Here is a 25,278-nt window from a genome sequence, read left to right on the forward strand (position 1 = left end):
TTATTTTGTTCCCACTTTCCACAGGCATGCTACTGTAGCAGCCTAGTCCCCTCTTAAGAGCAACCAGGCCTATTCTGAGGCAGAGCCTATTTCAGAACAGCTGCTTGGGGCCTGTACCAGGTATTATCAGACCCAGCTGGGGAGGTGTCAGGTGAATGATGAGCAGCTGATGTCTGCCAAGGCTGAGAGAGACTGCTATAGAAAACAGGTTGCTTCCCAGGCAAATGGTCTATAGGCAACCTGGGGAAGAGCTGACTAGAGGCTCTGGCAAGGAAGTCCCTGGGTCAGGGAAAAGGTAGCTATTGGATTTATATTGAACTGTTTGAAAGTTGTTGGGACAATCAACAGTAGCCTGCAGAAAGGGCCTGAACAGATGCAGGGTGTGGCATTTAAACCCTTCCTGGGCTGGTCAGCGACTCCACTGGCCTACAGCTCCTCTTGTGACTTTGTAGTGCTTTATGCCCTCTTTGCCCCCTTGCTGCACAGTTTGTGGATAACCACATAAGAAGCAAGGTGGCAGATGCTGTGCCCTGGAGGGCTGGGTATTATGGCAATGGTCAGTCCACAAGTGTCAGACTGCATCGATGACTTTGCCTCCTCTACTGTATCCTCTCTCTTCAGCCCTCTGACTGGGTAAGTTTCACTCACGCTGAACACCAGAGGCCCAACTATGGTCTCTGCTGCACTACAGTAAGTCTAGAGACCACCACTAAATTCAATGAGGGGACTCCAGATTTTCACCAATGTAAATAAGAGCAGAATCTTTCCCCCACTGAATGCCAGATCAGTGCAAGTTATACTGCTTTGCCATTTACAGGATTCCCTTCCTCCCAGGCACTTGGGTGGGGAAGGGATATCCTATCACTTGGCCAATCCCCTCTGCTTTCCCCCCCACCACACCCTCCAGTAGAGCTACTCACCTAGGAACTGCACCCCAAAGTAACAGGCTTCTGTCAGCAGGGTCCAACGGATGACGACCTTCTCAGATGTGTACAGGGCATTCCACATGATAAGGGAGAGACCTGAGACAAGAGCACATTGAAAAACTGCTTCACAGGCTGAGAGATGTTGCAGGAGAAAGGGGCAGCTCAGAGACCCCTCTATGGGGAATCTCAGAAGAAACAACAACTAAGTCATGGGGCTAACACTCATAAGCATGATAGTTCCATCAGCACAGCTCTGAGTAATCTACTGTGATGGCCCAAAGTTACAGATGGGGTTGCTGCAATGTATTTGGATGGATCCACCTTCCAGGCTTGACACTGCTAGAGTGCCCCAGCCTGAATCCTGTAACCAAGATTGTCTCCACCACACGTAGATAATATGGTAATGCATGCATTAGAAATGCAAACACTACAAACGTGATGGGATGAAGAGGGGGACCAGAGCGACTCATTGTGAACAATCCCAGTGTCAAAGAGGTTGTTTACTGGGACACAGGTATTCATGACATCCCAGTATGGAAGAACCACCTGCAGCTCCATGCCTACCACTCCACATGACTCAAACTGCCAAACTCCCTCTCCCAAAATCCAGATCTCAAAATAGGCCAACTCCAGTAATAAGCCTTTTGCCTTGCATGGCTCTGAGTCATGTTCATGCCTTTTCCAGAAAGCACCACTGTTCAGCAGCCCTGGGACAGAGAGAGTGAGAAGTCCTGTCCTGACCTTATGTTGGCCTCTGGTTTCCCTTTGTCTCCTCCAACAAAAGGGGAGCTATATCACAGCACTGGGATTTTCAAGAGCAGGCTGTGCTTCCATTCTGCACCACCGGGTGCTGCTACAGGCTAAGGAGAGGAGATGGGCAGCAGATAAGCTGAGAACAGGTTTCCATATGTACCAAAACCCCTGATTCTGCTACCTACCAGGCACAGTACCCGTGGGTGATTCCTGCCACCATTTAAAAACAAAACAAACAAAAAAAACCACCACACAAGACCTTGCACTTGGACCCACTGTCATAAGCAGAGGGGAGGGGTAGCTCAGTGGTTTGAGCATTGGCCTGCTAAACCCAGGGTTGAGAGTTCAATCCTTGAGGGGGCCATTGAGGGATCTGGGGCAAAAATTGGGGAGTGGTCCTGCTTTGAGCAGGGGGTTGGACTAGATGACCTCCTGAGGTCCCTTCCAACCCTGATATTCTATGATTCTCTCTCCAGCCATCACTCCCTCTTGTTAGTTTAGTGCTAGTGAAAGGCAGCAGGGCAGGCTTCTCCCCTCCCCACTATACACGCCACCCTGAGAGTCTGAACTTCCATAAAATCAATCTATTCTTTGGGGTCACCGTGCTAGTCTGGATCTGTAAAAGCGGCAAAGAGTCCTGTGGCACCTTATAGACTAACAGACTGCATCCGACGAAGTGCATATTCACCCACGGAAGCTCATGCTCCAATACGTCTTAGACTGCATCCGACGAAGTGGGTATTCACCCACGAAAGCTCATGCTCCAATACGTCTTGGTCTATAAGGTGCCACAGGACTCTTTGCCGCTTTTAATCTATGCATTGTCATTCCCAAGAGAAATCTGCCAGCTCTATGTTTTCCCTAAGCCTCCCACTTTCAGCTCCTCCACCCTCCAGTTTTGCTGCTTCCGCCTCCTCCTCCCCACATGGCACTGAAAGAGGGCTGACTCGTGTTCTGCATCTTTCCATGCTTGCTAAGGCTGGAGGTTGCAGAACATGGCGCTGGAGGAGGCAGCCCTGCTTCCCCCAAAGACTCCAGCCTCAGAGGGACAAGGCAACTGCCACACTGGAACAGGCCAGTGCCTTGCCTAGCCCAGTACCCCCATGTTCTGCATCAAGGCTAGATGGGCCATCTAGCCTTGTGTCCTCCACCCCCTCCTGCTGAACCAGTTCTGACTCATGGCCCTTCCAGTCTAGTATTCCATTTCTGGCAGCTTGCAATCTCCTCCCCTCACACTGTGCAATGCAATGTTAGAGACCGTATGGAGGGAGGGGGCTTTCTTGATCCTAGAGCTAGGAGGGATGGACCATATTGCAAAAACAAAAAAAAATCCACTTGATGAAGGGGCATTTACCTGAACATTGCCTGGCTCTGTCCTACCCAGGTCTGACATTAGGTCTGGTACAGAGCTTTCCTTCCTCCTCCCCATTAGGATTCTTCACTCAGAGCTTCTCAACATCTTCCCTGTTAGTCCCACAGACTGAATCTCTAAGCTCAGTCTCAGCATTACTTACTGAGGAGGGCTCCTCCATACAGCCTGATGGGAGTCTTGCTGTTGACGGATTCTTCTTCAAAGACAGCGTCATAGAGCTGATCGGGGAAAGTGAGAGCCTAAAAGGAGAAGGAAGGAGACTGAGGGAATCTCAGTTGCTCTACATGAGATTGGGTCACTTGAAGACAATGAAAGTAGAAGAGCAGCAGCTCCCCCTGGGTTGGAGAGACATACTGTAGAACAGGGGTGCAACCTGTGTTTTGGGTCACTTGTGGGGGGTGGGGGGGGGATTAGAGAGAGGAGACCCCTGCTGCCAACTGTGGTTTTATGAACCTGCTACTAGAGGCTGGGACTCAGGTGTTAGGAACAACCTGTCAGGGAAGCTGTTGGTAAAACCCATTACAAAAAGAGAGACAGCTGATCACAGGCCAGGAAGAGAAAGCGGCAGCAGCTTTTGGAGGGTAGTGATGATGCATAGGGCCATGGAGGTTGCTAGATCATGACTTTGGCAGCCCCGGGTTGGGCTCTTTCTGGGAATGGTTCTCCCACTTACCATGATGGCAACCCCAGAGAATACGATGGCAGAGACGAACTGCCAGACCCTGCATGGGAAGAAACACAGATCAGAGGCAGAGAGATTCCCCACACTCTCACTCTTCCATCTGCCCAAGCAGGGTGGCCCCAGGTATATCCCAGAGGACACCCCCACCCAGGATATAGGGCAAAGGGAATTCAGTTTGTGATCCTTTCTTTGTGTGGATGGAGAGACTGTCTTTGATTAGAAGCAACCAGTATGGAATACAGATAACCACCAAGGGATTTCCTGGCTAGCTGGAACACAATCAGTTTGGGGCATCTGACTGAGGTAGATGGTAAAGGCCTCAAGTCAGCTGGGCATTTGGGGCATGATTGATTTCAGTGGTGCACAATGGAGGAGGGACAGGTCTCCTTTGGGCATCAGTGGCTAGGTTAATGGGCTGGAGTATTGCACATTCAGTTTTTCTCCTCGTCTAGGCTTGTCTATAGTCACAAGGTTTGATTTAGTAGCCAGTAAGGCCTGGGCACCTAACGGGACATTCCCATCAGCTATAGGACCAGCCTAGAACCCCTGGCACACCGCAACTTACCCCCAAACTCATCAGCTCATACAGCCCCACTATTTACTTTTACTCATTCAAGACTCCCACCCTGACACATTTGGCAAACCTTTCCTACAAGTTTCTACTTGTAGCCAACAGGCTGCACAATCTCCCAAATCCTTGTAGTCTCTTAGCTTGTGTGCTCTTGAAGGAGGAAACCTGCTCACAGCTGCCTAAAAGTTTCTACAGCTTAAAAAAAAACAACACCACACACAGGCCTCCTCCGCCCCCCCCGCCCCCACACCCCCACCAATCCCTCTCATAACAGAGGCCCCAATGCACCTTGTGACCCATGAATTAGACTCACCACATCCAGTCCACACCTGGGACACTGCCTTGTGACAGAATTCTCAGGTCCACAGCCAGCCCTGGAGATTTCTCACCCCCCCAGCAGTGGTTCAGCAACAGCTCAAAAGGCAGGGTTTGCCCCCTTCTATTTAAAAGGTGCTATATCCACATTCAGAGCCCAGAGATAACCACTGAGGCAGAGACCTAACATAAGATCCCAGATGATGTTTAATGCCAGGGGCTCTGTTCTAGAACACAGGGGAGACCCTCTTAGAAACCATACAAGAGTGCAAGTCCCCACTTGACACCCCACAGATGAGTGACTCCTATGCCCAGATCCTCAAAGGAATTTAGGTGCCTATCTCCCCTTGATTTCAATGGAAGTTAGATGCCTAAGCACAGTTGAGTGATACCCTCATACCACCACATAGCATACAACTGAGACAGGCCCATCAAAGAGGTAGGGATGTCACCATGCCTCACACAAGTGAGAAATCTGCTGTGCATACTGCAGAAGTGTAATACTCTACCCACCCACCCAGCACAGGGGACACAAACCACCCATTGGCAAAGGGGACATCACCCCCCACTGCAGAGGAGACATCCACACAGATACTTCATGGGTGAGTCACCTGTCCACCTGAGCCCCTCTTGTTCAGGGTCATCCTAGGAGTGCCTGTACAGCCACCTGGGCTCATCAGCACAGGTGCCTTGTTATAAGAAGCATCTGCCTCCCTAACCATTGTGTTGACAAGAAGCCCCAAGGGCACCCTTCTGTGGCTAGTAAGGCTAAGGAGGATGCAAGGCTGCAAATGTGAGTGGTGAGAAGGCAGCAGCCCAGGTAAATATTTAAGCCCAAGACGGCCCTTAATCTCACAAGCCTCATCACTCAGACTCTCCATGGAAACTTACCTGAGCCCCAAGGGTTCCCGCACAGCAAATTTTATTTCATTGCCCAGGACTTGACTGATCTGAAATTCAAATGAGAACACGTGAGGTGTCTGAACAGCCTATCCCCAAGCTCCTGCAGACAGTGTCCATCAGCCTGAGGAGAGGGCACATATCCAACCCTATGGGGAATCTTACCTCTGGGTGGAATCTCTTGCCCCTCATCGAGATCTGTTGGCCCCCTTTGGTAAGTTCCCAAAGGATCATTTGATTATTTGGAACCCCACCCTCTAAGAAACTCCCTCCCTCCTCCTCTCATTGGAATGAAGTGCAATTCCCCTCCTCCCCCCACATGGAGGGTCTCCTCTTACGGGTGGGAGGGAGTAGCTGTCTGTTACACAGATGGTGGCTGCTGGCTGTGGAGAAATATGCATGGGGCCATGATTCTCCAGCATGTCCATTCTGTAGATGCATTCCTTCACTAGAAGCAAACCCCCTCATGGATCCCACTCCCCTTAAAGTGTTCTATTCTGTAGACCACCAGGAAGCATCCTCTGACCACGGTTCAAGAGCCACTCTTCTAGGGGTACCCCCAACCAGATATAAGGTATGGAGAGCTGTACACCCTTAGGAATTATGGATTAATGCAGGCAGACAAGACAGGCCACTTCCCCTGCCGCCAGCATTATCCCTATTCCCTCTGATTTCACACTATCAGACTCTGGCTAACCCCAATAAAATAACATTCTCTCTCTCTGTCCCAGGCAGGATGGGAGCTTAGCTGATTGCAGAATGGCAGCCATGTTTGCCTGCACAGTTACCAAGGTGCCTCCATCTCACTCAGCAGGGGAGGAAAAAACAGCTTTGCGTTCCATTCTGTGTCATTTCCTGCATGTAGGGAAAGGCATGGGGGAGGCCCTCAGGGCCAGAGAGAGCTACTTACAGCTGTGACAAGTTTATGCAAGTACTCTTTCCCCACCCTCCAGGGCCAGACTAGTCCCAGATGGTTTCAGGGACAACTCTCAGCAGGATAAAAGTGTTCCCAGGGAAGACTAGGCTGAGGTGGCCTTCCAGAAGAGCACAAAGCAGTTACCTAGATGTGGGTTTGTTTTTTTTTTTTTAAACTACTCCATTCATCCATTTGTAACCCAATCCTCCATGGGCACCAGGAGTGTCTTATAAATAATTGCACTAATTTCTGAGGTATCTGCATTAGATTATGCTGAGTGGATTGACTGGCTGTGTGCATAAAGCACAAGCTTAAAGTCACCTAATGGGTGCCCTCACAATAAAATTCCAGCAGTGGTTTAATAGTTTAAAGACTGTGTTCATATCCATTAATGTGAAAGCAGTTTACAGCCAGCCTTAGCACATCAGAAGAGCATAGTGCACGGTGCTTAAATTGCTGCTTTATTTTTGCCATGATAGCTCATCTCCATGATTTACAGAAGTCTGAGGAAAACAGCCGCAGCATTCTCTGACAAAAGGGTTCTAGAAATTAAAGTAGAGGTGGAAGGGGCTCAGAGTGAGAGGTTAGTGATCCCTTCCCATTATAGTCCAGCCGACTGTCAAATATTAAGTCTCCGTGAGCATTTTGGGCACATCTCACCCCGTGGTCAATACACCAAGACTATCTTTTTCTTTTACATGCATAGATTTGTTTTCAGCCCCAGTCAAACTTAATTACACATCTCTGCACTGGACATACCAGCGCATCAGACTTTTTTGTAAATACCCAGTTCCAAGGGATCATTTCTGTACAGGTTCCCACCCAAGGAAGTGTTGCCGTTCTGCCTCAAGAATTGACAAATGCTCATTTCCTTCCTTGCTACGTCTCACAATGGTTCCAAAACACTTAGTTGAATTCAACTTGCAAAATTAGAATCAGGAACTGGCTTTGATCGGCTGCGTGAGTCAATCCAATGCATCTCTTCCAAAACAGAGGTCATTTGTGAAGTTCAGAGCTGGGTTTGAACTGTGAACACCCCCAAAGGTTTGGGTGGGTTTGTATCGGGGGTTTTTATTTGCACCTGCCTCTCACATTAATGAGCTTCAACTGAGCAAGTCTGAACAGATATGACCAACTGGACAGGCCTTCCCTAGCTCCAACATTTTGAAACTTATTTAGATAAAGGATCCAGATAGAATTAGAAGTGGACAATGATCTAATGAAAGTGACCTGATACCATATGTCTTTTTCCATCTCTAACTCCTAAGACTATGGGCCAGATACTTGACCACAACTAAGTCCCCTTTGTGCAGCTCCAGTGACACACTCCTAAAGGGGCAAGTTGGGGGAAGCTCCTAGTGATATAAAGTTACCCAAGGCCCCTTGACTTCCCCTCCATATATGGGGCATTCCAGGGCAGGCTTAGAAAGGAAATATGGAGTGATAGAGGTGAGAAGGGGTGGGGGATGAGTGTACTGTTCTGTCAATCCTGGACCAATGTTATGAGCCCTAGGGGGACCATTCCTGTGGCTGCTCTGACTTATGTCAGGCTGATTCAGCCCCATATGGCCCTGATATCGGGGAGGTATCTCCCCAACTCAGCTGAACCCAGCATGAGCTCAACTGAGAATCAAGCCCAGTGACTAATTCCTTCAAGCGACTGTCAATCACTACTCTTCAGTGTCTTGCAGTGTCTGGCTTTTGCAATTCCCTGTCAAAAGCTTCTATGGTATTGCTCTTACACAGGCACTGCTTACTATGGAGAACTCGGTTTCTGTATGAGCAATACTGTGTGTGTGTGTGTGTGTGTGTGTGTGTGTGTGTGTGTGTGTGTGTGTGTGATGATGATGAAGCTGTGTGTCAGCATAAGCACGGGGGGGGATTGGGGGGGGAGAAATCGATGGATGTTTGTGTCTGACTGTGTTCTCAAAGAGAATATAAACCACCCACAAAGTTATGTATATTCCCAAATTTATAAAGCATTATCTCTAATAAGGTGAGAATAGCAGCTTGAAACTCCAGGCCCTGCCACCCCCACAGGCCTGGCAATTCCACCCACGGCTGCGATTCTACTGTATGCCACACCAGATGTAGCTGCATCTCTGTTGCAAAGCACTTCCTGAAGGGTTTGCTGCACCAAAGGACAGTGAAAGATTCAAATGGTCACCGAGCCCCCACATACATGCTCTCACTGGATGTGGGTTCCAGTGATTATTATGGCACAAAGATAATATGCTGTGGTGATTTGGGTGATGGGCTATTCTAAATCTTGCAGCTAAGCAGATGCTAGGATTTCAGGGATCCCAGCCTAGTTTTTTACCGGTCCTCTGCCTTTCCGGACATCTCTATTTCCTCTTTTCTCTTGCCCTGAGCACATTTTCCCATTTCCCCTCCCCTAAACACACTTCTGTTGTCTTCCTCTTTCCTGCCCTCTTCATGTATCTTACTCCTTCCTCTCGCCCCACCACATTTCAGGTTGCTTCACTGATCAGGTTGTTATTCTACATTCACAAAAGTTTTTAGAAATAGGCATCTTTTTCCCACAGGACGGGGACCAAGCCCCACCATCCAAACCAATCTTCCTCTTAGTTCAACTTGCATCAGCTAGAGAGGTCTGAGCCTCAGAGTCCAAATACCAATCCAGAATTTTGGTTTGATCGATCCTGCATGGTTCACATTTGCATTTCCCCAAAGTTTAGGGTGTGTTTGGATGTGGGGATTTTGCTTTGGGTTCCTCCCTACCACCACCCACTTGTTTTTACCTCAGGCAGGGGAAGGGAGAGCTGTCAGCTGAGCCTCATCCCATTATCTATCTGGTCTTTGCTATTTCTTGTTTTTTTGACCACTCCTGGGCAGGGAAATGTCTCTTTAATAACCTTTTCATTTAGCTGCATGCCACAAGAGATTCCTGATGCAGAACATCTCCCAACTTTGACCTCCACAGGTCTCTCTGCAAGTCTTTGTTACCAGACCATTGCAAACATCCATCCTGCCACAAAGAACACGGGGTTCAGAGATGGGTTGCCAAGTTGTTCCCACACTGCCCTTTCCTCCTTCCCTTCCCCATTAAAAACAGTTTGGCTCAAGTAAAACCAGCATGTTTGAGCCCCCTGCACTGCCTGGAACCAGTTTTCCCTTCTTTGTGTGGAGACAGGTCAATGACGGGCACAATGGGGGAGGGTGGTGCAAGTTCTCCAGTTCTCACTCTCCTCAGGGACACCCAATGTCTGACCCATTGTAAGAAGCTCTTTCAATCCCACTTTTCCCTGCTGTGGGGCAGCCAACACCACCACCCCTGCTGTCTCTCTGTTTAGGACCATCCAATTTCCTCACCCCATACACCCAGAATAGTGTTATATTATTACAGTGCATGGGGTGATTCTTACCTTAGACCTATGAACTTCCCCATCATCATCTTCCCCTCCAACTCCCAAGATCTTCCGTGTCTTGAGTCGGCTCACCAGGTCTGTCTGGCTATGCTTCTTCATTAGAGGTGGGGGTTGCTTGGTCGCCATGGTGACTCACGTGCAGTTGCTGGCTTCGGAAGAAACTGAAAGGACAGAGGAAGTCAGAAGTGCTGACAAGAAGCATCTTTCATGGGGTTAAACCCCTTATGAGGGACTGAGCATCCTCCCATTAAAGATGCTGGAGACACTTAGCACCTGGCAGGATTGGGTCCAAAATTAGTTGGTGTCCTCTGTGGACAAGAATGGGGCATTGCTGTTCTCACGACAGGCCAGGCTAGATTTGTCCACAGCTGGACAGAGGATTCTGAGTTCATTTTGAACTAATGAGGGGCATTTCTACCTGTTTGTTACCTCTGTACCCATTTGAAAGAAAGCACCAGAGCTCAAAAAAAGGGAGGTTCTGGGGCTTTAACGTAGTTACTTTAGGGCTGGTGACAGTGCCAGCCTGACAGTCTTAGGGACTGATGTCCTTTAGCCCCAGAACAAGTTAAGTACAGGCAGCAACAGTGCAAACTGGCTTCCCCTCTAATTCCCTGACCAGGAGCAACTCCTTCTAGAACCCCAGGAAGTTCTGGCACCATGGTCCATTCACTTGTTGGCCTCTCCACAGTGTCTGTGTGCAAGGAGCACCACATGGCCCATTGTATAAGTACTTTTGTTTTGTTTTTAAATTGTGGAACAGAGACCCATCACCATTTCACAATGGTAACCTCCAGGGAACCATCCATTAAGGAGTTCCAGACAAGAGAGCAGTAGCAACCGCATCCACAGAGTTCCCTTCCTCTCTAACTGCATCAAAGACCCAAGGAAATTCTGTCCACAGAGAATAAATTCTACATTTTGAGTTTCCTCAGAAGCCATAAAAGTGGCTCAAAAACCATAGAAGAAACCTCCAGCATAAACATTCTTTTCATGTTCTTTTACTGTTTTTCCACAGTATGCATCCGATGAAGTGAGCAGTAGCTCACGAGAGCTTATGCTCAAATAAATTGGTTAGTTTCTAAGGTGCCACAAGTACTCCTATTCTTTTCATGGCTGCTCCAATTAAACCTCTGCTCAGTGTGCTTTTATCTTCCTAATTATAGTGGGTGGAAGAGCTTTGTTATCAGCTCGGAGTCTGTCTTCTCTCCAGAAGATAGAAGGAGGGGGAGCCCAGCCAATCTAAAACCTTCTGTTGGGCTAGCTGGTACTAAGTGCTCTTAAAGAGAAGTTGCCTGCAGCTTCACTCATCTGACCCCTCTGGACTGATCATGAACAGACCACATTAGCAAGGTCCTGGGTATATCAGTCTCCTCTGAGATCTCACCATGTGGTCTGATGGCATAAATGAAGGACTATCTTTCTGTGATTTCTGAGGGGATCCCAGTGAGAGAATGTGTAAAGAGGATGGTAATGCAGAAGGCAGGGGTGCCTGAGCTTTAAGGGTCCATGGGGAGATGTGACAGACAGCTCTGGCAATATGACAGAGACTCTAGGACTTCACTTAACTTGTATCAAAGAGAGCAGATTTCAGCCACCCTCATCTTTAACAGACATGCAAGGTTCAGGCTATGGGGGCTAGAGAACCCAGGATGCAGTGATCCATCTGGGTCGGTGTAGCATTGCGTGCTGGGATGGGTGGTGTCTTCCAGCTGTTCCTCTATATTAAAGAGGACAGCCATGAATTTCGTGGAAAAAACTACAGGGTGCATTTGGCCTGTGAGCCTCACTTCGTCCATCCTGGTATAAAGTGATGTCTGAGGCAGACTGAAGTCAGAAGCTTAGCATCTTCTCACAGTATTTCCCAACACAGAGGACACTAAATTACTCTAGGGGAACAGTTGGGGGTGAAGAAAGCTGTGGGGCCCCATTTATTTACTTGCAGCATGCGTTATGGGGCAAATGGCAAGTAGCTCCTTGACAGCCATTCACCTTCCCTTCCTGCTTCTGCAGCGGCTCCTAATGCAGCCCATCCTTGGGAGCAACTCATGTAGAGGGCCACTGTCCACCAATCTTCTCTTTCCTTGGTTGAAAGGAGTCCCACAGGAGCACGGTTCCATAAAGCACTAGAGACAAAACCCCCCACCCTCCCAAAACTCAGGACTGGGAGAGAGAGACTCACACACGGCAAGGGCTGCTCCAACTGAAGATTGCTTGGCACCTTCTCAGATCAGACAGTCCCGGTCTTACTTTCTTTCATTCCATCTTGGCTTGGTCTAGAAACAAACATTTTTTTCTGAGCAGGCATGGGATTCTAATCTGGCAAGTCCCTTGCTCAGTCCAGATTTTTCCATAGCTGTTCCATGCACGTGGAATCCGAGCTAGCGTATGTCTGCACTGCAACTGGGAGATATGGTTCTGAGCGGGTAGACAGACATGCTACCTGTGCTCAAGCTAGCATGCTAAAAACAGCAGCATGGCTCTGCAGGCATGGGTGGCAGCTCAGGCTAGCCACCCAAGTATGTACCCAGGCAGTCAGGTGGGTTTGGACTCTGGCAGCTAGCCCAAGCTGTCACAACCACACTGCTCTTTTTAGTGCGTTAGCTTCAGCAAAGTTAGTGTCTGTCTAGCCATGTTGGGACCTGTTGTGGAGACATAACTAGTGTCAAAAGGGGACAGGGCTGTTCAGAATATCCCAGATGAAATGTGTTAGCTGAGGGAAGCTATTCTGGTGTCAGGTGTGGAGAAAGCGCTTCAATTGTTTACACTGCTTGCTAAGCACAGAGTAAGCATTCACAGGGTAAGTTAACACAGTAACATGATCAGGCTATCACAGGTTGTCACACCCTACAACTGTGCTGGTGCTGTATCTGGCCATGACAAGCAGTATACAGCGCCAGGGCTCACTGTGAGGCTCTATGCTTTACAGAGTTAAAGCAGGGGCTCTCAAACTGGGGGTTGGGACCCCTCGGGGGTTGTGAGGTAATTACATGGGGGCGGGGGTCGCACACTGTCAGCCTCCACCCCAAACCCAGCTTTGCCTCCAGCATTTACAATGGTGTTAAAGTGTTTTTAATTTATAAAGCGGGGAGAGGGGGGTGGGGTCTCAGAGGCCTGCAATGTGAAAGGGGTCACCAGTACAAAAAAAGTTTGAGAATCATTGAGTTAAAGGGTTTTGCTTGCTTCAGCCCAAAGCTGAACCGAGATTCAGGTACCTTCATACGGCCATTTGACTGTACACGGATGCATGGGTTTGTTTGTGGCCATTAAGCTGTATTACACCTCTCCAGTGTTTGAACCTAGAGAAACTGGCCTGCAAGCAGGAAGCTGAGCAAAGGTAGATTGATCGCTCCTGGACTGGAAGTGGACTTACGGGAAGGGACTGGAGGACCATGTTGTCTTGATTGTTGCAATTGTCAGTGTCACTTCAGGGGAGCAGTACACACTAACAGCTACCTGAGGGTCTGCCCTAGAGCTCAGCAAGTGGTGGTTACCTTGCCATATAGCACTGCTGGCATACAGATGTGTGAATGCAGAGCACGTTAAGGGGAAAACCCATGGCTGAGCCAGAGTTAAGGGTGTAGTGAAGAAAAGCCATCAGCTGAACAGTGTTCTCTAGCAGGGCCTATGCTGGTATCAGACCAAGAGCTGACACTGTTGCTCTGGTCTCAGAATTCCCTAAGATTGCCAACTATTTCCATGACACAAACCCACAGGATCTTTGGACAAATGTCATGGCTGACTCCTGTACTCAGATGAATTACTGAAATGGCTCTGACCAGACTCTTAGAATTCTTTCCATCTAAACAGTTCTGCTGTTTATTTTCCAAACACTTCTTTTGCAAGGAAAGTACAATCCAAGGTTTGAGTTGTTGACTTGAGCCCAGCTCCCTTCCATCATCCTTGGGAATAGCTGCAGTACAGCCAATGGCAGCTGTCAGAACTTAGAGAGATTTAGCCAGTGAGGAGATGGCTATGGGAATTAGGATGCAGCCCCTTTTCCACACTGGAGCACAAGCCAAGTAGGTTAAAGCTAGAGACTAGGGAAGCAGTTTGGAATAGTTAATTCAAATTTTGTCCCCATATCAGATGGGGATTTTCCCACACAAAATCTGAACTAAATCTGTGCCCAAAACTTCAGCTGAACCTGAACCCCCAAGTCTGACCCCAAACTAGTCCCCCAAAATCAGTACCAAGGCTCCAGAAAGCTTGGCAAACACTTTTATTGTTCCCACACACACACACACACTTTCTGCTACCTCTACTTCCTGGCTGGACATTGAAGCACAAGGAATAGTTTGCTCCCATGGATTTCCAAGTTGGCTGGAATCAGGAAGCACCTGAGATGCCATTGGAAGGCCTGTTGTCATGCTATTCTAGTCCTCTTTTCTGATCCTATTGGGATCCAGGAAGTGGGCGGGCAGAATCCCACCCACTGCTAAAGGGCCTCCCCTCAGCCTAAGGGGAGTGTCCACAGGACCTGGAAACCAAATAGTTCCAGGGGACAACTAATGAAACAGGGAGAGGAGTGAGATCAAAGAGTCAAACGAAGGGAACCTGACAGGGACATCGAGCAGAGAACCCCAGACAGTGCCCACTGCGCCTTGAAGGCATCAAGGGAGCCAGCGGATGCCGCCCAGAGGAACTCTGCCCGGATTCAAAGGCACCTGGATCAAACTAAAAAGTGTCTGGGCTATCAGATGCTTCTCTTGCCCAATGGGAATCTAAGGACTGTTCAACGTTCATTCAGTGATGGATGAAATGAGGTAGGGAGAGAAAGCAAGACTCAGGGTTGTGGCTGGCTAGTGAAGAGCAACCACACAAGGATTGACTCACGTTACTGGGGCTCAAGCCGGAATCTTCACTTGACTTCTCCCTGAAACCTTCTCTCATAGTATTTGTCTGACAGGCCAAACTGCCTCCTGGAAGAAAGAATAAGGCGATAACTTACTGAGGATGGGCTGGATGCCAGAATCACTGGCACTGACTAATTAATGACTGTTAACATTAATGTTAAGTGCCTAATTCCAGCTCCTCAAAGCAGAGTTGTGGTTTCTGCTCCCAGCCCTGTTGCCCTTAGGATATGACTGGGAATAGCAGAGATAAGGGCTGTGCAAAGCCCTATGGCCCAGCCTCTCAGAGTGAGTATTGCTCGCCTCTGCAGAAGCAGAGTTGCACATTTAGCTGCAGGGCTGTAATATTCATCTCCTTCAATGTTTGCTGGGGTGGGGGAGAAAGAAGAGTGGAACTTGCTAAGAGACAAAATCTGCCACAAGGAGAGGAATTGAGCCTAAGCAGCAGCATCCCCTGGCTTCCAAACATATAGAAGCCCTTCCTTATGAACGTCATACATTTGGGGTTCAGTGGTTGTAGTGACAGGGAAGGGATACACAGCTTGGGAGATTCACTCCACACAGCATCTCACCATACCACACTGGGGATATATCGCAGAGAAATAATGCTGATCCTGCCTCCTGCTCTAGCCCTCTTTTGGGCCAGAGGCTTCTGGTTTGTAAATTTTTTTTTTTTTAAATAAAGTGAGGAAGGATATTCATCACCATGTTGTCTCCTGGGGAGAACAGGCAAGTCAGAGAAAGGGGGTGTGGTAGGACAACGGCGGCTCAGGGGACTGAGCATGTGATACAGAGCCTTTTGTCTCTCTAGAGCACCAGTTCCACTCTGACCAAAGGCCAGTTGTAACCAAAATTCACTCCCATCTGATGGCTGGTGAAATGAGTTGCTGGGTCTCAGTCCAATTCTTAGTGGATGTTTGCTCACATCACCATTAGTATTACCCTGAGGCTGCTCGAAGGTATGCCAGGGACTGGCCAAATGCCAAGACAACACTGGAGTGGGCAGGTGGAATGTAAAGGTTACTTCAGGCCACTTGTGTGCCTAGACCCCAACCCCCAAACACAGCTTTGGTCCTGTGCCTCATGACCCTCATGAGAAAAATTTCCACCTCCCAGAGGTGATGTGAGGATTAATTTTTTAGTGTGTGAGAGACAGACATACTGCAAGAGCTGCTCTAATTGAAGATTGCTTGACACCTTCTCAGATCAAACTTGATCAGCTGGCAAGTGCAAACAGGATGTGTGGAGGAATATTCAAGGGGGTGAAAGGCAATGCCAGCTCCACCATCAGGGGAAGGCAGGGCTCGGGCAGGGGGAAGAGGAGGATGGGGGGCAATGCTTGGACGAGCAGCAAGGGCCAGCCCCACGTTATGTCCTGTTTTCCCTTTGGGAAATATGGTCACCCTAGTCTAATACCACCTCAGCACCCCTCTTGCCCGCTCTGCTTCTTCCTCCCAGCCTCATTGCCCCTTCCAGAACTAACTCAGCCGAATTGTGGAACTGAAGAGGCAAATCTATTGGGAAGGAGAATGAAGCTTGGATGTGTGAGGGTCTTGGAAGCCAAATCTGTACTCAGACCACACAGGCTTGGAGGGTGTATATTGACTGATGAGAAGTGCCAAATTGACAACTGAAGTCCTCTGTTTAGCCACAGAACAGGTACATGTCAGGCAGCAGCAGGACAAACTTCCCCCTTAAACCAAAACAGTCAGTCATTCTCTCTCCCCCTCGATCCCCAGGCATTACCCAGAAGCACAATTCTAGGAATGAGGGGGGTATGGAGTCTCCAAGTCTCGTTCAGCCTTGACCTAATGAAACCATCAAGTACTGAGGTAACACCAGGACATCTGGGGCCTCCTTGATCCTGCTACATTGCCTTGATGTCCCTTTGTCTTGGCAGCATGTCCAAGTCAGTTCCAAAATCCCCTTCTCTCTCTGCATGAGCCCACTACGTCTCCTAAAGCCCACTCATAGCACTTTATTAGAAAGGCTGCAGAGCATCCCATACTCCATTATCCTACAAGACCCCCACAGTAACACCTCCCCAGTGTTACCTATGTATCTCACAACATTTCCACTGAAGGCTACAAGGACATGAAATGCATTTGAGCCAGGATCTCTAGAGGAGCCTTATTAATCCAGCTTGTCCCCAATATGGTCATTTCTCCTACCTGGCCATACCCATGCTGGGCAAAGGACTATTTTATCTGGCTCTGGTGTTGGCACATCAGCATGGGGAATCCCAACACAGTGAGCATGCATAAGTTCCCTCATAGCCCATAAGTAAAAGGCTGCCTGGGAACTTCTGCACGCTCACTGCGTGCATTTATAAATCACTTGACAAATATTAGCTAATTAACCCTTTTACAAATGGGAAAACTAAAGCAAGTAACTTTGCTTCTCTATGATTCAAGGTCACACAGTGAGTCAGAGCTAGAGCTGAAATTAAAACTAAGATGTCCTGACTCCTAGCCCTATGGTCAGTCCACCAGACCCTGGACCATATGCCTTGCGTTTCCACTTGCCTTTGCCCTTTGTGCACTAAATCTTCGCTCAGCCCATCTGAAGCATCTCAATGGCATGAAGACGACTTCCCTGACACAGGAAAGGAATATATAAGATACCCAAATGCAAAACCATTTCTCCCTTGCACAAAGAACCAGCATTGCATTCTGTCTGCAAATAGCTCAAAGAGAAGAACCCCCCACCCTTTTATTTCTTTGAGGGATAACATCATGCTGCCGTTGGTAGATCGAATCAGCTTCATTTTCATTTTAACCTGGGGAACTGGATGAGTCAGGGGATCCTTTAGCTTCTAGGTGGTCACCTAAGAACTGACTCATATGAGCAGTCACCAAAAGTTGTCAGATGGCTATTCAGTGGCCTCTGTGAAACGAGTTTGGCAGTCTCAGTCTGATTCCTAGGGGACAGGTTTCGCTATCCCAAGGAGCACTAATTTGTCCCCTTGTTAACAGTCTCAGCAAAGGGGTTGGGCTGAAGGGGCCAAGAGTCTGAACTCTGTTCTCTCAGTGCTCAAGATGGCCCCTCTCCAGTGTGGTATTTTCATTTGATACACTTCAGCTATTCTTTCAAAGATTCTGCAATGGGCAAGCTTCTGGTACCTGGATTCCATAGTGAGACACCTGTCAAACACGTTGGAATTAGTATTTCAGAACTACAGGCTATGATCATTTCTTTTTATTGAAATTTACAGTCTTAGAGGTACTACCAGGTCCTTCATCAGGGGTCAGCTTCAACACACTCAAGTCAACTGCCTACCATCTCTATACAAAGAAAGCTACCACGTGGCATTCTTTTTCATGGGGAGGGATATAGAGATTTCCTCAATCTGTAATGAAGAAGTGCAAGGTAGATGCACCATTTGGGAGAAATCACACCCTGCACAGCAGCTGTATTATACTTGGCTTGCATAAATGGGACTAATGTCCACAGCTTTTCTTTTGCTGCCTCTTCTTGTAAGGCTTCACAGAGAGTAATTCACTTGTCCAGCTCCTCCACTGCCTTTCCCAGGCTCTGGCTGTCCCTTCTCTAGTGTACAGCAACCATGGGAATTACCAAGTTTAGGGCAGGTTGCCCTACACACTGCAGGCTAATCAGCATGGCTATGCTGGCTTCAAAAGGGACTGATTGGGCTTGGAAGCATGGGGTGATCAAAGGTAAGTTTGGGAGAGAGGTGCAGGATTAGGGTTTATTATACTCTAACAACAAGATGTGTTGTAAAGAGGAAAGGGGATGGATCACTTGATAACTTGGTCCTGCTCTGTTCATTCCCTCTGAAGCACCTGGCATTGCCCACTGTCAGAAAAATGGATACTGACTAGATGGACCACTCGTCTGACCCACTGTGGCTATTCTTAACATTAAAAATATTTTAGGCCACAGCAACACGTCATGTATTTATATTCTCCCCCCACCCCCCAAACACTTTACCATAGTACTTGAGCAACTAACAATCCTTAGTGTATTTACCCTCACAGCACCCCTAGAAGATAGCACTTCCCTATTATATCATTTCACAGACAGGGAACTGAGGCAGAGAGACTAAGTGCCTTGCCCACTCAGGAAGTGGATCTGGGTCTCCTAAACCGCAAGCTAATGCCCTAACCACCAACTCTCTCTGGCATGCCAATCCACTGGAGATGCCAGAGAAACAGTCAGTCCCAAATCTCCACTCTGATTTGAGCTAACCCCTCTCCCTGGTTTCTTTGGCTGGGTCTTCACTGCAAAAAAGGGTGGGAGTTGGTTTTACAGCAGGATGGCTCATGCAGGCTGGCGATCCCACCTTAAAAATCATAGTGGAGACAAGGCATGGGTTGTTTTTACCAGAAGATAGTGAGGTGAACTCTGCACTCTGCCTAGTTTACGTAGCAATGAAATTACAGTGCCTGGTCACCACTAGGAGTTACAATGGGACAGTCAATCTGCGTTCGTTAACCCGGGGTGGAGCAGCACCTTTTTTAGGAAGCTAAGACAAACCTTAAGTGTCAACTTAAATATGTTGCAGTGGATGGGACAGAGATCTGAGCTGAGGTTTCCCTCCTATCTATTGATCGCTCTGCTTTCAGCCAACCAAGCCAGGGTATCACTTACTATGCAGCCCCACAGGTGTGCCCTGTGGCCCAGTTGCAGCATATGGAACAGCATACTGTGGACAATTACGTAGCTGTTCCTGGGATTTATGCTTTCTTAACTGCATACTCTGGATGAGAGGGGCCACTCTTTCCCTTGGCTCTCTTTCCAAGCTGTCTCTGCAGGTGAGCATGTCCCAGAGGTCCAGGGAAATGAAATCAGATCCAGTTTGAACAGGACCAGCCTTTAGGGGTGGGAAAAATAATTAACTCTCAAACATTAGAGAGTCCTGTAGTGTGACCGCAATGGTAGTACAGGATCAGTCTGCAATTCACATACAGTAAGAGAACTGGAGAGACAGCATTCTTCTCCCACTGCGATAACAGGCTTTAGAATGGAAGAAGGAGCCCACATGATGCTGTCAAGAATGTCTCTTGCCAGAGAGACAAGGTGGGTGAGGTAATACTGCACCATGACCCTCTTCTGACAACAAAAATTACTATATGACCCCAGGAGGGGGGGAACAAAGCTGAAGCCTGATCCCTGCCACACCGGACCGAAGCTCAAGAGGCTTAAGCCCCAGGTGTGGGGCCTGTAGCCTGAGCACACCACCCAGGGTTGAAGGCCTTGGGCTTCGGTGGGTGGTGGGGCTTGGACTTTGGCTTCAGCGACCACATTAAAACAGGGTCAGGACCCATTTCGGGGTTCTGACCCACAGTTTGACAATTGCTATGCAGTACTGTGTACAATGGGTGACTCACAGGGAGAGAACTGGAATGGTTTGTGTCTTTTCTAAGAGCACACTAGAAGAAGCTGCTAGTTAAATCCCAACAAGTAGGGTGGTGGGTCTTCATTCTGTGGAGTGCCTTGGGGCGGGGGGGGGGGGGGGGAAATAGCTCAGTGGTTTGAGCATTGGCCTGCTAAGCCTGGGTTGAGTTCAATCCTTTAGGGGGCCGTTTAGGGATTGGTACTGCTTTGAGCAGGGGGTTGGACTAGATGACCTCCTGGCCTGATATTCTATGATAAGAGGAGTTTCCTCTTATCAAGTCAAACTATCTAGTGGGTAAGGCACATTCATTGGGGCTCAAGCAGCACAAAGTAACAGCTAACAGGGCTCCATGCTATTGTCAGGTAAGCACTAGAGGGTCTGTATAAACTAGGCACTATTGTTCTCTCTCCAGGAAGCTCTAGAAAAATAAAATCCAAGGTGCTTCTCATCACTTCTGAAGTCACCTCTGCTCTCCCCTTACACCTTGAACACTACCCACACACGCATGCTTTCCATCCAGCCTGCTAGCTATGATTTTAGATGGCACTCAGCACCAGGACACTGTTCCCTGCACAACCTGAACTCTCACGTAACATCCCTTCTCCCCCATACCCTCCATGTGCCACCCATGCTCCCACGGATCCTTTGCTCTACCTGCTTTCCTTATGCTCCTTTTACTTCCCCCAGAGTCTTTCCTGTGCTCATGCTCCCCAGTAGAGCTATATGGCCATTTGCACATGTCATCGCTTTATAATTTGCTGCAAAAATCCCCTATGGGAGGAAAGCAGCAGAGAAAATGAATGCATCATTATTGCTATTATTAGCAAAACCAATGCACACACCCCCATCTCCTTAGAAAAGCAAGCATGGGGAACTTTGCAGAGACAGTGCTGTAGTGAGGTTGCCCTAATTTGCACACTTGTTGCAAGGGGCTTTAGGAGGTGCAAAATTGCTGGGGCACAGAACCACCCAACTACTCCCCCTCCCACTCCTGCCATTCTTCCTACACTGGGGGCCCCCCTCCTATGGGGTCATAGTACAGGCATGTATTGCCTCCCATCTCCCTCCAACCAGCTGGGGCCCTGGGGGTGGGGGGCTGAGGGGAGGAGGGAAGGAAAGTTAAAGTGACTAGAGGAATGGGGTTAGGGCTGGGGAACAAGATGGGGCCAAAAAAACATTTCAGAAGTGGAAGGGGCACAGGGGAATGTATGGAGAACATCCTATCTACACATCTCTAGCTGACATCAATTTCAGGCTGTGACAGGGTTTTGAGACACAAATTCAATTTTTAAAAAGCCATGGGAAGGAATTTCCCCACAGAATAAAACAATCCAACAGTCTGTCCTGGCACTTACTGGAAAAGATTGCCAGAGGCCCAGGTTCAGGGAGTCACCTCCTTTTTCTCTGGAGGGGAAGCTATTGGATCTCAATGTTATTGCTTGCCTGACTCTTTGTAGTCTTGCTCCCTTAGCTCCAAGCTGGAATTTTCAAATCCATTTTTCTTGTGTGGCACGCAAAATTGCAAGCCCATTAGCAAGAATTTTTAATGAATCTGTAAACTCAGGGGTTGTACCGTATGATTGGAAAACTGCTAACATAGTTCCTATTTTTAAGAAAGGGAAAAAAGGTGATCTGGGTAACTACAGGCCTGTTAGTTTGACATCTGTAGTATGCAAGGTCTTGGAAAAAATTTTGAAGGAGAAAGTAGTTAAGGACATTGAAGTCCATGGTAAATGGGACAAAATACAACATGGTTTTACAAAAGGTAGATCGTGCCAAACCAACCTGATCTCCTTTGAGAAAGGAACAGATTTTTTAGACAAAGGAAACGCAGTGGATCTAATTTACCTAGATTTCAGTAAGGCGTTTGATACCGTGCCATATGGGGAATTATTAGTTAAATTGGAAAAGATGGGGATCAATATGAAAATTGAAAGGTGGATAAGGAACAGGTTAAAGGGGAGACTACAATGGGTCCTACTGAAAGGTGACCTGTCAGGCTGGAGGGAGGTTACCAGTGGAGTTCCTCAAGGATCAGTTTTGGGACCAATCTTTTTATTACGGACCTCGGCACAAAAAGTGGGAATGTGCTAATAAAGTTTGTGGATGATACAAAGCTGGGAGGTATTGCCAATTTAGAGAAGGACCGGGATATCATACAGAAGGATCTGGATGACCTTGTAAACTGGAGTAATAGTAATAGGATGAAATTTAATAGTGAGAAGTGTAAGGTTATGCATTTAGGGATTAACAACAAGAATTTTAGTTATAAGCAGGGGACGCATCAATTAGAAGTAACAGAGGAGGAGAAGGACCTTGGAGTATTGGTTGATCATAGGATGACTATGAGCCGTCAATATGATATGGCTGTGAAAAAAAGCTAATGCGGTCTTGGGATGCATCAGGAGAGGTATTTCCAGTAGAGATAAGGAGGTTTTAGTACTGTTATACAAGGCACTGGTGAGACCTCACCTGGAATACTGTGTGCAGTTCTGGTCTCCCATGTTTAAGAAGGATGAATTCAAACTGGAACAGGTACAGAGAAGGGCTACTAGGATGATCCGAGGAATGGAAAACTTGTCTTATGAAAGGAGACTCAAGGAGCTTGGCTTGTTTAGCCTAACTAAAAGAAGGTGAGGGGAGATATGATTGCTCTCTATAAATATATCAGAGGGATAAATACCAGAGAGGGAGAGGAATTATTTAAGCTCAGTACCAATGTGGACACAAGAACAAATGGATATAAACTGGTCATTGGGAAGTTTAGACTTGAAATTAGACTAAGGTTTCTAACCATCAGAGGAATGAAGTTCTGGAATAGCCTTCCCAGGGAAGCAGTGGGGGCAAGAGATCTATCTGGCTTTAAGATTAAACTCGATAAGTTTATGGAGGAGATGGTATGATAGGATAACATAATTTTGGTAATTAATTGATCTTTAAATATTCATGGTAAATAGGCCTAATGGCCTGTGATGGGATGGGATCTGAGTTACCCAGGGAAGAATTTTCTGTAGTATCTGGCTGGTGAATCTTGCCCATATGCTCAGGGCTTAGCGGATTGCCATATTTGGGGTCGGGAAGGAATTTTCCTCCAGGGCAGATTGGAAGAGGCCCTGGAGGTTTTTCGGCTTCCTCTGTAGCATAGGGCACGGGTCACTTGCTGGAGGATTCTCTGCTCCTTGAAGTCTTTAAACCATGATTTGAGGACTTCAATAGCTCAGACATAGGTGAGAGGTTTTTCGCAGGAGTGGGTGGGTGAGATTCTGTGGCCTGCGTTGTGCAGGAGGTCAGACTAGATGATCACAATGGTCCCTTCTGACCTTAGTATCTATGAATCTGTGTGTTCTGGTTCAGGGATTTTATTTTCCGAGGGTTTCAGCTTTCTTATGAGGGGAGCCAGGAAGTTTTCTTCTGATTCTCTCTTATACTTCAAAGTTGAAAAGTTTCACACTGATTTTCTCTTTTTAAAAGGTGTTTAGTTTTCCAATAAGAGTTAAAAAGCTGTCCATCTTATTAGTGTCCTTAAATGTGAGCTATAATTAAACACAGCACCCACGCTGCTACATGGCTGATAATTGCCACCTGCAAAGATGCGACAAGCCTTCCAAAGATAGGACACAGATGCCTTTCCTATCATGAACAAACACTTTGTTGCATCTTATATCAGCTTTGCTGAACATGCTGTGTCATAGGTTGCATGTGCTCTGCCACATACACACATGCTGTCACATAACATGCTGTCAGACAGGTCAGACAGTTTAGTCAGTGTGTACATTTTGCCACATCTTACTCATGCTGACACACACCATGACACATTGTTCATGCTCGGTCATGCCTAACAATATACATGTGCATGCTTATACATGCAATCACATACACCATATATGCTCTGTCACACTAACTTGCTTTTCAGAAAGATTGTCTGACTGCCCCGTGCTAGGGCCGAATGTTTTGACTGTTATATAAAGTACGCAAGATGCAGTCTGCCAATTCAGCGGCTCCCATTTCTAAGTATTATTTTCATAAGAGACTCAATTCCCTTTTATTTCTTCCACTGATTATGTGGTACCTCTTAGCACTGAGCCCACTGCAGCAATCCATCAGCAAGGAACTACTGTAGATCTGATGAGTCAACCTGCATTGCCAGTTTCAAAGTAGCTCCAGAATCTAGAGCATCACTTTAATAATTGATTGGACTGCCATGCCAAACAGCACAGGGATAACTGCCTCTCTTGATCCATCAGGCTTGGACTGGGAACTCCTACATGGACTGTAATTCTCCAGAGTTGCTAACAGATGATGATATGGAGAGACAGGTGGGATACAAGCTTCCATCATGCAAAAATGCATTTAAAATATACTTCTCTCCAGACACACTGAATGGTAATTAGATGACTCAGGTGTCATTAGCAGAATGCTCTCAGTGTTCCCCAGGGCACTAGGGAGGGGAGGAAGAAGAGAAAATATAATGGAATATTCACTGCACATGCTCTTCTCCTTTAAGAGGACTAAAAGGGCATGGATGTGTTCCTCTTTCATTTGTTTCCCATCTAGCCCTGCTGTGTGTTCCTAGAGTACATTCCTGGAATCTTAATGTATTACCTGTCCTGCGGGAGATTTCTATCATCATCATCACCTCCTCCTCTCTCACACACACCCCCCTACCTTACAGGATAAGAAGAATTTTAAAAGGGTCAGGACTGTAATTCCATCAAAATTCACTGAGAATCCTTTCAATTCTGCAGAAGAATCTAATATTGTCCAACATTTTGTCTTTTCTCACTTGAGGGAATACAAAGGATCAAATTCAAAGGAATAGCAGGGAAAGATTCCTTAAAGATACCTGTAATGGGTGAGTTGGGCTCAGACTCACCTGTGATAGATCAGCTGCACTCCCACCCCACCCAAACTGATCCTGATCAGCTGAGGATTAGATGGTGTGGGTCAATTATTGGGTGCAGCTGGGAAGGAGTTGGGTGATGTCCCTAAAAGGCTGGGAGAACTGACTAGCCTTGAAAGGAGAGGCTAATTTGAGAGAAGATGATGTGGGTGGAGATGCAGTCTAGAGGAAGCATGCCAAGGAAGAAGCCCTGAGGGTCAGCAGGCTGGGAGGCAGTGCTCTGTAGAAAGTGGGGAAGAATTCTGCTGCGTGCAGGAGATGATGAACCTGCAGACAACCTAGCCCAGGAAGGGTAGAAGAGTTTGTTCCCTTGTTTTGTACTTTGGAGAGAGACACCTAAGAAGA

At 47.5% G+C, this 25,278-nt stretch overlaps 1 protein-coding gene across 9 annotated transcripts in view; it reads right to left on the reverse strand.

Annotated features, from left to right (window-relative positions):
* Positions 1-25,278, reverse strand: part of TP53I11 (tumor protein p53 inducible protein 11) — a 49,443-nt gene that overhangs the window by 9,237 nt on the left and 14,928 nt on the right. For 4 of the 9 annotated variants that reach the window (XM_074955323.1, XM_074955319.1, XM_074955322.1 and 1 more), the window contains 7 exons: positions 14,658-14,743; positions 12,004-12,097; positions 9,822-9,985; positions 5,511-5,569; positions 3,725-3,773; positions 3,194-3,290; positions 921-1,022 (listed from right to left, as the gene is read on the reverse strand). In XM_074955323.1, the coding sequence (XP_074811424.1) occupies positions 921-1,022; positions 3,194-3,290; positions 3,725-3,773; positions 5,511-5,569; positions 9,822-9,950 (436 nt within the window). In that variant the 5' untranslated portion in view covers positions 9,951-9,985; positions 12,004-12,097; positions 14,658-14,743. The remainder of the gene's footprint in view (positions 1-920; positions 1,023-3,193; positions 3,291-3,724; positions 3,774-5,510; positions 5,570-9,821; positions 9,986-12,003; positions 12,098-14,657; positions 14,744-25,278) is intronic. The other 5 variants (XM_074955320.1, XM_074955324.1, XM_074955325.1 and 2 more) reach the window with 2 other exon arrangements.

Source organism: Natator depressus, chromosome 6 (assembly GCF_965152275.1).
Source record: "Natator depressus isolate rNatDep1 chromosome 6, rNatDep2.hap1, whole genome shotgun sequence".
Lineage (NCBI taxonomy): Eukaryota > Metazoa > Chordata > Testudines > Cheloniidae > Natator > Natator depressus.